The 10,916-nt window shown below is 33.0% G+C and overlaps 6 protein-coding genes and 1 non-coding gene across 7 annotated transcripts, besides 5 other annotated features; 3 read left to right on the forward strand and 4 right to left on the reverse strand.

Moving 5' to 3' along the window:
• Window positions 1–192: 192 nt before the first annotated feature.
• On the reverse strand, window positions 193–1,233 carry SDS22 (type 1 protein phosphatase-activating protein SDS22; the record flags this gene model as incomplete). The annotated part of the gene is made up of 1 exon (XM_001643922.1): window positions 193–1,233. One exon carries the CDS (start codon window positions 1,231–1,233, stop codon window positions 193–195), a length of 1,041 nt encoding a protein of 346 aa, XP_001643972.1.
• A 381-nt stretch (window positions 1,234–1,614) lies between these two features.
• URA4 (dihydroorotase) lies at window positions 1,615–2,709 on the reverse strand (the record flags this gene model as incomplete). The annotated part of the gene is made up of 1 exon (XM_001643923.1): window positions 1,615–2,709. One exon carries the CDS (start codon window positions 2,707–2,709, stop codon window positions 1,615–1,617), a length of 1,095 nt encoding a protein of 364 aa, XP_001643973.1.
• Window positions 2,710–4,633: 1,924 nt separating this feature from the next.
• Window positions 4,634–4,717, forward strand: Kpol_1001trna2. Its single transcript has one exon. It is a non-coding gene; the product is annotated as a tRNA-Leu (tRNA).
• Window positions 4,718–5,163: 446 nt separating this feature from the next.
• On the forward strand, window positions 5,164–6,309 carry HYM1 (Hym1p; the record flags this gene model as incomplete). Its single annotated transcript, XM_001643924.2, has 1 exon — window positions 5,164–5,439. The coding sequence occupies one exon, from the start codon at window positions 5,164–5,166 to the stop codon at window positions 5,437–5,439; it is 276 nt and encodes a 91-aa protein (XP_001643974.1).
• Window positions 5,452–5,547: a sequence feature (this is one fragment of gene Kpol_1001p28, which is interrupted by a gap, the other fragment is Kpol_1001p28f1~contains possible frameshift sequencing error~similar to Saccharomyces cerevisiae HYM1 (YKL189W); similar to AA sequence:UniProtKB:P32464).
• Window positions 5,551–5,568: a sequence feature (this is one fragment of gene Kpol_1001p28, which is interrupted by a gap, the other fragment is Kpol_1001p28f1~contains possible frameshift sequencing error~similar to Saccharomyces cerevisiae HYM1 (YKL189W); similar to AA sequence:UniProtKB:P32464).
• Window positions 5,570–5,596: a sequence feature (this is one fragment of gene Kpol_1001p28, which is interrupted by a gap, the other fragment is Kpol_1001p28f1~contains possible frameshift sequencing error~similar to Saccharomyces cerevisiae HYM1 (YKL189W); similar to AA sequence:UniProtKB:P32464).
• Window positions 5,600–5,668: a sequence feature (this is one fragment of gene Kpol_1001p28, which is interrupted by a gap, the other fragment is Kpol_1001p28f1~contains possible frameshift sequencing error~similar to Saccharomyces cerevisiae HYM1 (YKL189W); similar to AA sequence:UniProtKB:P32464).
• Window positions 5,671–6,309: a sequence feature (this is one fragment of gene Kpol_1001p28, which is interrupted by a gap, the other fragment is Kpol_1001p28f1~contains possible frameshift sequencing error~similar to Saccharomyces cerevisiae HYM1 (YKL189W); similar to AA sequence:UniProtKB:P32464).
• A 238-nt stretch (window positions 6,310–6,547) lies between these two features.
• On the reverse strand, window positions 6,548–7,066 carry MTR2 (Mtr2p; the record flags this gene model as incomplete). Its single annotated transcript, XM_001643925.1, has 1 exon — window positions 6,548–7,066. One exon carries the CDS (start codon window positions 7,064–7,066, stop codon window positions 6,548–6,550), a length of 519 nt encoding a protein of 172 aa, XP_001643975.1.
• A 1,317-nt stretch (window positions 7,067–8,383) lies between these two features.
• Kpol_1001p30 (ribose-phosphate diphosphokinase) lies at window positions 8,384–9,685 on the forward strand (the record flags this gene model as incomplete). Its single annotated transcript, XM_001643926.1, has 1 exon — window positions 8,384–9,685. The coding sequence occupies one exon, from the start codon at window positions 8,384–8,386 to the stop codon at window positions 9,683–9,685; it is 1,302 nt and encodes a 433-aa protein (XP_001643976.1).
• A 309-nt stretch (window positions 9,686–9,994) lies between these two features.
• Window positions 9,995–10,684, reverse strand: GAG1 (Gag1p; the record flags this gene model as incomplete). Its single annotated transcript, XM_001643927.1, has 1 exon — window positions 9,995–10,684. One exon carries the CDS (start codon window positions 10,682–10,684, stop codon window positions 9,995–9,997), a length of 690 nt encoding a protein of 229 aa, XP_001643977.1.
• Window positions 10,685–10,916: the final 232 nt, after the last annotated feature.

Raw genomic sequence — 10,916 nt, forward strand, 5'->3', positions numbered from 1 at the left:
AAGTAGGTCATCCAAATAGAAACAGAATCTTGTTTATACTATAGATGAATATATATACATATATATTTATTATTTGGGTAAAAAATAGGTTCTTTTCATAATATAATCCATGCACAGCCGAGTTCCAAGCATCACTGACAACATAATCAATCAATCGTCATGAAAAACCACAGCAAAAGTCTAGACCATTAATTAACCTTGAATAAAAGTAGCATCGATTTTTTGTAATGATGGCCCTAAATTCATCATTAACTTTCTTCTGTATGATATTTCATTATTACGTTGAATTGGGTTGGCTTCTAAATATATTGTTTCAAGGTTTGGCAATTTACCCAATTCTTCACCTAGTGACTCAAAAGTTTGGTCAACTTTATTAAAAGATGCCCAAATATCCGTTAGATTAGTCAAGTGTTTTAAATTTTCTATTTTTTCAATCTTGTTAGCTGTGATATCCAGGGTATTTAATTTCAAATTTTTATCCAGATTTTCAATTTTAGTAATAAAATTATGAGAAAGGTACAACTCTTCTAAATTTTCTAATTCCTCTAAACCTTCAATATTTTTCAATTTATTACCTTGAATTGATAAAATCTTCAAGCTCTTCAAATGATGTAGATTAATCAACCTTGGAATAGAGTTTTTACCCAACCAAATTTCTTCTAGCTTCTCCAACCCTTGGAAAGAATCCGGCCCTATTTCTTTGATATTATTACCACCCAATTCTAGATTCTTCAACTTTGTCAAAGTTGATAGATTTTCAATAACTGATATTTTATTTTGAACGAAGTATAAATTTTCAAGATTAACCAATTTATCAATATTTTTAATATTTTTAATGTTATTAAATGAAAAATCCAAATTTTCTAAAGCAACCAATTTATTGACATTACTAGAAATATGTTTAATCCTATTATCATACAAATCCAACTCTTTCAAAGTATCATATGGCAATACATCAACTTCACTAATACTTTCAATCAAATTCTGTCTTAAACATAACGATACTAATTTCTTGAACCTATACAGATTCAAATCTTCCATAGAACGTATCTTCAAATGCACCAAATCGATATTCTCGATATCATCCTCCAAATCTTCTGTCAATTCACTGTCTGCACTAATATATTCAAAATTAGTATCAGGGATTATCTGTTGCCTTAAACCATTTGGCCCAGTTTCAATTATTTGCAATGGGGTTTCCTCAACGTTTTTAGAATCATCACCAGAACTCATTATAACTTATTTTTAACCACTCTTATCAATGCCTGATCACTTCTTAATACTTATATACTAATCTATAATTCAGTTTATCTCTTCATCAGATGTTGTTAAATCAATATTATTAATAGTTTTATAACCGTTTTCCTTATTATATAGGGAAAAATTAGTATGTGAAATATACTGTCCCTAGCTATGTAAAAGAGATGAGTTATTGAACGGAATGAGGCAAGCTTCAAATCGCTGATCGATGTAACTGAACTTTGACAATGTCGCATTTGATTGTGTAGAGTTATAAATATATATATATTTAGTTATACATACGTATATATAGAAATAAGTTGAAGAATTGTGTAAATGGAAGAAGGACCAATGAACCAAAATATATTAAATTGGTTATGATGACCACTTAATAGACCAGTTTAATTTTGATCCTGCTTGGAAAGGTGCTACAATGATTGATTTGTCATTGGTGATGACTTCTGGGATGGATTGCTCCTTTCTGTATAGTATCAATTCTTTAGTAGATTTTAATGATTCTGGTTTAACGTCGTAGAAGTTAAAGCCAAATTCTGATACGAAACCTTTTAGTTTTGGTAAAGATTGATATTCGTCGAAGATTTCTGCCAAGTAAGGTACTGCGAATAATTGAGAATACACACCTGCACATACGCCAACATGTTTTGCTTTATTGGATAGAGGATGAGGTGCTGAATCTGAACCGAAAAAGAAATAAGGTTTGCCAGAGGTAGCAGCTTCAATTAAAGCCTTCTTGTCCTTTGGTAATTTTGCTACTGGCTTACAAAAGTTAATTGGGTTACCTGCCCAGTCATCAATTGTTAAGAACAAGTGATGAGCTGTAATGGTAGCGGCAACCTTGACATCTTTGGAATCAGTTACGTTTTTATTGATTTCTTTAATCGTGTTAACAGCAGCTTCTGTAGTACAATGCTCTAAAACTATCTTCAAATTAGGGAAATCGTTATTTAATTTCTTCAAAGCCGGTAAGAAGCATTCTTCTGCGTTCAACACATGGATATCTTCTTGATTTGAACTGTTATTTGTTACTGACGGTTTTTCACCGTGTAAATTCAAAACTAAACCCTCCTCTTCCATTGCTTTAAAGATAGGATAAAAAGCTGTGAAATCGTTTGGGTCAACACCCGAACTTGAATTAGTGGTGACACCAGCTGGATAACACTTAACGCCTTGAATAGCTCCAACTGATGCAGCTTTGTGAATCAATTCCGGAGTCAATTCACTAGATAAATAAAAACTCATTAAAAATGTGGTCTCTGGCGCAATCTTCTCCAATTCAGACTTATAAGCAATAACTCTATCCAATGTAGTCACTGGAGGTTGCAAATTTGGCATAATATAAGCAACTGAAATACCACCTTCTTTAATTGTTGGCGTAATCAATTCACACATTTCACCGTCCCTTACGTGGACATGCATATCGCATGTTGTACCTAAATTAATCTCTTCCATTCTCAACAAAACTATTCTACTATGCACACAGACCTTCTGAACACCTATAAATATCCCAGGTATCTCTCTTGTACACAAGATATCACAACATTCCAACAGAAAGTAACATCCATCTCTCTCTTTTTAATATCAATTTATTCATCTAATTTTATATTGAAATAAGACTCATCGGGTGATTTTTCATTGAGAAGTCAATAGGTTGATCAAAGAATATAAAACAAGTCAACCAAATAGTGTTCTAGATATGCATATCTTGTAGGCTTAGGATGGCTATGTTGAGTGTGGGATACGGTTGATTAAGAATATGTTGGATTCCTGATTTTTATTTTTAGTTGAGGGTATTGCTTGGCAGTATCGAGGAAATTATAGCGATATGAAGAAGATATTGAAAGATTTCAAATAAAAATCAGCATGCTGTAATAGATCTAGGAGGTGTCAATGCTGATCAATGTATCTGAATTAGTTGGGAATCAAGTGGGATGTATACAATTTTTAAATTTTACCTTAGTTATTTTCTTTAGTGGAAAGAGTGACATCTGCAGGGAATAGCCACTTTTTTCATAACTGGGTAAAGGAGGATATCCTACGTCTACTTGTAATTAATTGTTTATTGATCTTCTTTTATATTGTAAAATTACAATGCCATTTCTACAAATAGAATCAAGAGGCTCTGAACTATGAATGTCATCAATACTTGCAAAAAGGTTTTCCAAAGTTGTAGTCATATTGAATAAAAGACCCGATTTTTTTTACTATTAGATCAATATCTAAATGGAAATGTGACTACTCTAGTCTCTTCATGTCAAGATTATAAAGTTCATGTCTTGGAGCTGAAATCAGTTGAGGGAGTAATGTTCTTTAATTATGTTTATTATATATAATAAACATCGAGCATACCTATGTCGAATATATATGTTGCTGTCAGTTCCCTATGTTATTGTCAGTTATATGATAAACACTTAGGGATAATAGTTGGATCAATGGTCTCTTTTGAACTGAATCTATTAATTCTACCACTGCCGAGGCATGTGACAGACAGGCCAGTTAGGTAAATGGCCCTTATTTTCTTCCAAATCCAGAAAATATTTGACTATATATCCTTGTAATGTAGTCACCAGCATATTAGAGTACGGCAGTATTCATATGCTGAGGCCATAAATTTTGTCTTTTGAATTACTGTCATTTATACTTTTATTCTACAACAAGATTGCGCTATACACAATTTATCGTATTTACGTTATCAGACGGCCCAGTAATGAAAGGATGCGTTATTGAGACTTTTCAATATATCAATTCACCTCTTTACTCAAGTATTGACTGACAACTTGTCAGAATTATGAGGTAACACGTGATATATACGTATTACGACATTATTCATATAGGATAAAGAAATGTTACTTTACACGAAAGTGTTATTTCTGACGTTAAAACTTTTCCAACACTTTATATAAGAAATGACAAGATCTTAATTGACACTTGTCATGTTAATTATATTCCCATGTGTATATTATATACTTTAATACACCGGATCAATATCAACTTATTAAGAATGTCCTTGGAAATAAATAAAGAATCTATTACTATGAACGATTCGGTAGAAAAACCACAACATAATTCTCTACACAACTCTGCTCATATATAAATTTTATCGACTTTATCATTCTACTTTCGTCATCAATCAGGTCACCTACAAACAACGTCATTCAATTCAGAGCTTAACACTTGTAATTTCCAAGAACACAGTTATTGAAGTAGGCTTGGCGGTAGATTGAGTGAGAGAGAAACTGGCAATAACCCCAAAGTTAACATTTGAGGGTAGTGAGAGGAATACGAGGAGAGTTTTCCTGAATAAAGAGCAATTTGAGGCCAATAGAAACTAACTATCTACCAAACTACATTTTTCCAAAATTTCAACAAATACATTGGAGGGTTGGCCGAGTGGTCTAAGGCGGCAGACTTAAGATCTGTTGGACGGTTGTCCGCGCGAGTTCGAACCTCGCATCCTTCAAATTTTTTCCATCAGTATTTTTTTCGAAATGGTTTTTAATTTTTGCATCAAAAAAGTTTCAAAGATATATAAGAAGACAACATCTCATCATCAAGACAAGAGCCTATTTTAAGGCATCAGATCAAGGATTTTTAGTGCCAAAGCGGTTGATTGTGGTTGATATTGGGTATAACTTATATTTCCCTTGCAAATATTTTGGTGTTTGTTGAGATAGGCGTCGCAAGAGCAAGACTTTTGCAATAACTGCAGTTTGGGTAAGCGTTAGATCGACTTATCTTCTCTATTACTCAGCTAGAATTTATTATTGGTGTTATATTGGGTTTGGGTTATTTTCACTTGTTGCATTTTTAATATCTAGTGGAAAATAGGTTTCCTATTGGTAGTATTAAGGTTTTATATTTATTCATTTCGGTTTTTTATTTTTATTTTTGATTTGATCTGGCAAGATGTTTAAGAAGCACAAGAATCAGGACTTGGATATGTCCTTTCTTTGGAAAAAGAATCCGAAGACACCATCAGATTATGTCCGATATTCTTTGGAGCAGTTTGGGAAGATGACTACTGCTTCGACTAGTGACACGAGACGAAAACATCAAGAAGAATTGTTTAAATACTTAGTAGGAACTAGAGAATTGTTATTAGGTGATTCCGAACCTAAGCCAACGAATCAGATGAAATATGAAGTTCATGTAGCAATGAATAAACATGAATTTTTTTTATGAATTATTTGCTGAACTTCCAAGAAACTGAATTTAGAGGCAATGAAAGAAAGTTTGCTAAAATTTGCTATTTCACTTTTCGTTTTCAAAAGGACAACAAATTTGTCACTGTAGAATTATTTCGTTTTCAAACCTTAAAACAGTAATTTTTATGCTACGCTAAAGTGGAATTAGTTTTACAATCATCTTCAAGAAAAAAAAAATAGCCATGAGGTTTTCCAAATTGTTGGTAATATGATTTTGGAGTGTATCAAATATGAACAACTGTGTAGAATTATCTTAAAGGATCCTCAATTTTGGAAATTCTTCACTTTTGCGAGATTAGGAAACTTTGAAATAAGTACAGAGTCATTCCAAATTTTAAATGCATTATTTATAACTCATGAGAAATTAGTCTCAAAAGAATTTTTTTCACAAGAATCAAACATGTTAAGTTTCATACAGAATATAAATAAATTAATGGCCCATGGTAATTACGTAACCAAGAGACAGAGTACGAAATTAATCTCTTCATTGATTATAATACGATCGAACAATCAATTGATGAGTACATATATAAATTCTCCAGAGAATTTAAAATTAATAATGACCTTGATGACGGACAAATCCAAAAATCTTCAGATTGAAGCATTTAATGTGTTTAAAGTAGTCATTGCAAACCCTAGAAAATCAAAGCCTGTGCTGGACATTTTAGTTAAAAATAGAGACAAACTATTAAAATATTTCGAAACTTTTGGTACTGACATAAAAGATCCCATGTTTAGAGACGAACGTGAATTTATCATTAGAGAAATCGAATTATTACCAAGAATCATCTGCTCCAATGTTGAAAATACTAATAATGCAACAGCTGCAACCACTACTAGTGCTTAGAAAATAGGAAATCATCACTACACATTACAACGTCTAGATATAATTCATTCTGATTAAAAAATACACACATATATAAGGATATACATACGGTTTCTATACGATTTTTTTTTAATATTATAAAATTAGGGTGTTGGTCCTATACCAATTAATGCATTGTTATTATATAAATAGTTATTTTTCTATTCTGTTAAATCAAACTAAATAGACCAAACTATCTATTCATGTATCTTTAAAATAATCATTGAATACTTATCAATGAATCTTCTGGCTTATAAACCATATTGTAATTAAATCCAGATATCACACCATTTAAATCATTCCTCAAGACACGATCATCGACAATAACCTGAATCGACACACCATGGTACGATCCCCAAACAGGTCTAGCATTAACATTAGTATTTGGCATACCAGTGTTAGTCACTATTGCATCTTGACCTCTCTTGTCTCTACCACTTTCATCAAAACGTACTTTACAACCAATATTGCAAATAATACTGCCAGAGCCAGGTATTATATGGTAATCCATGGAAGTTAAATTATGCTGACTTTGAACTACTTGTTCCTGCCACATCTGTAGAAACATCATAGGTTGAGCAATTGGAGTTGCATTCATTATAATTTTACAATTCCCACTACCATTAAATAAAGTTAGAAAACCATTCAACGCTTGTGGATTATTCTCATCCAAATGAGCCAAAACTTTTTTGACAAAAGTCTGTAATATACTTGACTGATTACCACTTCCTTGATTCATATCCTAAGTCACACTCCAATCGCTATATTGCTCGTTGAACCTCTTAAACCTTTGGTTCTTGCAGTTAAGTTAATATGGTTTTAACAACTTTTTTTTTTCAGCTTGAAACTTTTTTATATACCAGTAAGATGAGATGAGATGAGATGAGTCTGATGTTGTTATAAAGAAGGATGATTATTCCAATTGAGGGTAGGAGATGATGAAGAGGATTAATGAAACTTGTGAGAATGTGTGTCGGTAGTCGGTATGTGTTCATATTTTTGATGGCGAGCAAAACAGCCTGAAAATGCTTACCGACAGCAAGGACCAGATAGGGAAACCTGGTGTATTTACTAGCACAATAGATGTAGGTAGATTTTGGATCCTAATATCGTAAGACTGATTTAAATTCCTTTTCTGTATAGAAGACAGAATCTTGAAAGTACTTATTCTTGGGATCCAGTATATTCTTCGCATTGAGATATTATGCCATACCAAGTTCTGGCAATTGCAATTGCGTCTGGTCACAGACTGGCAAGAATTCACAAAACTAACTCTAAACCTCCTGTACTCTAGCTGCCCAATTATCCTAGTCATTTCTTGTTCCCATCGAGGTATGCAATAGAAACGAATAATGATTCGATATGAACATCAGAGAACAGGAGCCGTATGTATAACCATGCAAAAAGGCAAAAAGTAATCATAGAAGAGAATAAAATCGAGGTATCTATAAGTATACGCACATTGCAGATTCATTTCATCGATCAAATCTCGCAATATGCCAATCACTTTACTTTATTCCATGCGGCTGATGCTGTATATACCCCAGATTTTTATATACTATTTATCATCATCTACATAAATATTATATACAAGCCAATAATCATCAAATTTGAACACAATAAAAGGGAGCAATTACACCATACAACATAGTATCGATGATTCCCACCAGCAGTGTCCTGACAAGTGATCTCTTCATCCCAATTCAAATAGAGTTTTAACTCTGGTTTGCTTCATTTAATAGTCAAGGGTCCATTAAAAACTGGAAAATATTGCACTAGGAGAGCTTTATAAATGACATTTTATTGGTAGATGGAAAGGAGAGTAAAAGAGATTAATTATAAAGAGACAAAAAATATAGCTAGAGTATCTGGTTTGACATATACTGCAAGAGTAGGTTGATATAAATCCTCAGTTTATATTCCGAGTTAGTCTGTCAGGAGGATATTCAGTTGGAAGTTTTTTAAAGGTCATTGAGAGAAAGATAAGTTACATACCATCTCATCTCTAGTTCAAGAAAGAAGTTTGTTAATTGGTGTTAGATAAGAGTTGTGAGTAATGAGAGATTATAAGGTATTTATTGGGAATTCTCATCCAGAATTGGGTAATTTAGTCTGCCAGAGGTTAGGTGTTGAACCTGCACCTTGCGTATTAAAGAAATTTGTTAATGGTGAAACATCCGTTCAGATAGGGGTCTCTGTACGTGACGAAGACGTCTATGTAATTCAATCTAGTTCGAACACTTTGAATGATCATATAATGGAGTTATTGATTATGGTTTCTGCTTTTAGTGGTGGGTCTGCTGGAAAAGTGACAGCTGTAATACCAATGTTCCCTTATTCAAAGCAAAGTAAAATGAAAAAACATAGAGGTGCCATTACTGCTAGAATGTTGGCAAACCTATTGATCATGGCTGGCGCTGACCACGTAATTTCAATGGACCTTCATTCATCTCAAATGCAGGGATTCTTCAGTAAACCTGTTGATAATCTTTATGGTGGTCCAAGTTTAGCAAGATGGATTAAGGAAAATGTGGAAGATTATGAAAATGCTGTCGTAGTTTCGAAGAATCCTGGTGGAACGAAAAGAGTTACTGCTTTAGCTGACAGCTTGAAGATAAATTTTGCGATGATTCATACTGATCGTAGACGTTCAAAAGATCTATACTCACAGAATAGAGATGTTGAACAATTACGATTAAGAAAACAGTCCATGCTGAGAAAAAACAGACCGATTGTGAAGCTAGGAGACTCTCCATTCGAAGAAGAGAATATAATATTGTCTAATGGTATTCAAACTGCTAGAATCCGTAATGGCCATGTTATTAGTGATGATGAAATTGATACCACTGACTTTACTGGAGAGGAAGGATTTTTGACTGACAGTCTCATATTATCTTCTAATCACAATGAACAGTATGGCCTATGTCAGAATTATGAAGGAACCGATGATGAAGAAGAAGAGGAAGAAGGCAAACCCGATCTTACTCATGGAGAAAAATTGATAACTTTAGTTGGTAGTGTCGAGAATAGTTCAGCAATTATACTAGACGATATGATAGACAGACCAACCTCATTTGTAAGTGCTGCAGAACATTTGGTTCAAAATTGTGGGGCTAAAAAAGTTTACGTCATTGCTACGCATGGTGTATTCATTGGTGACTGTTTACAACAACTAGAACAGTCTGAAGCTATTCATAAAATTGTAGTTACAAATAGTTATCCAATCCCAAAGGAGCATATAGAAATGTCAACCAAACTGGAAGTCATAGACGTCTCTGCTATTTTTGCTGAATGTATTCGCCGTGACCACAACGGTGAGAGTATATCAGTACTATTCGACTCATTGGCTGTTTCGTAAGGACTCTTAAACAATTTATGGAAGAGATGGACCATTTAGAATATATTCACCCTAGGACCCCTGGCTATTTAACTATGTACATAAATAAGATTACTTATTGTTGAAATGAATGTGTCTTACTATATAACAATACATTATATACTATTGAATATAATGCCTAACAAAATAACTAATAAACATTTTTATATTCCCACAAACCTGAATCTATTCACCTGTAATTAATGACCACCTAATTACTATTCATTATTTAATTTTCATTGAAAGTTTTCTATAAGGGACCTGAAAAGATATAATAAAACTATGCATTATTTAACCCAACCCGTTTGCTGCAGTAGCCCATTTTTTAGTCTCAGTCCAACCAGAATTAATTACTTGAATCGCATCTTCTAGATTTAACGGATCTTTCAAAGGTTTATCATCTATAACTAATTTTTTGTAAACACGAGGGTAGTAATCAGCAGGGATTTTTTCAAAAGTTTGTTTCCTTTTTTCAGAGCCTGAAATGTCATTGTTCGTTTCATTGATTTCAGTCCAAAGCTCTCTTCTTCTTTTCCAAATGATATCAGCACTACAGAACGGCTCTCCAAGTTCGTGTCGCAGTTCTTTGCATTTTTCTGTAGCATTGTAATTCGAAAAAGTTTCGATATTTGAATCACTATCATCTTCATCACTAGAAGAGTCAGAACATTCAAAAGATTCAGTTTCATCAGTCAATCTCATTTCAACAGCGGCACCTAGATTTGGTGGCATCGAATTAGAAGCGTAACTGGTTCCCTCGGAGTTAGGATCCGAAGTAGAGACACTTGAATCATCTGCTTGAAACAGTGCTTCTACCTTATCATCATTCATAGATCCATTATCGAGAGAATTCAAAGTTTCTTGGGTAATCTTTTTAAATGTCGATCTCCATCTACTAAAAGTTTGAGAAATGGATGACTTAACACCTTTGCCATGGAAAATACTTATTGATTTTTTATTTTTTAGTTCAGCTTTTGCCATGATTTATAATAATGCTATATTTATATGATAATGCTTTCTTAAAGTTTGATGAAGTTATTTTCTTGCTTCTTTTTTGTTTTTTTTTGTTTGCTAAATGAAAGTTTGTGAACAGATTTAAAATCTAAGTTTGGGATGCGATGGAATAAGTTTTATTAAAACAAATAGTATTCGATAGTTGAGAAACAGAGGCCAACAAAATGATTTATATTTGTTTATATATCTTCTGTGATCT

The sequence above is a fragment of the Vanderwaltozyma polyspora genome, genomic scaffold, assembly GCF_000150035.1.
Source record: "Vanderwaltozyma polyspora DSM 70294 KpolScaffold1001 genomic scaffold, whole genome shotgun sequence".
Taxonomy (NCBI): domain Eukaryota; kingdom Fungi; phylum Ascomycota; class Saccharomycetes; order Saccharomycetales; family Saccharomycetaceae; genus Vanderwaltozyma; species Vanderwaltozyma polyspora.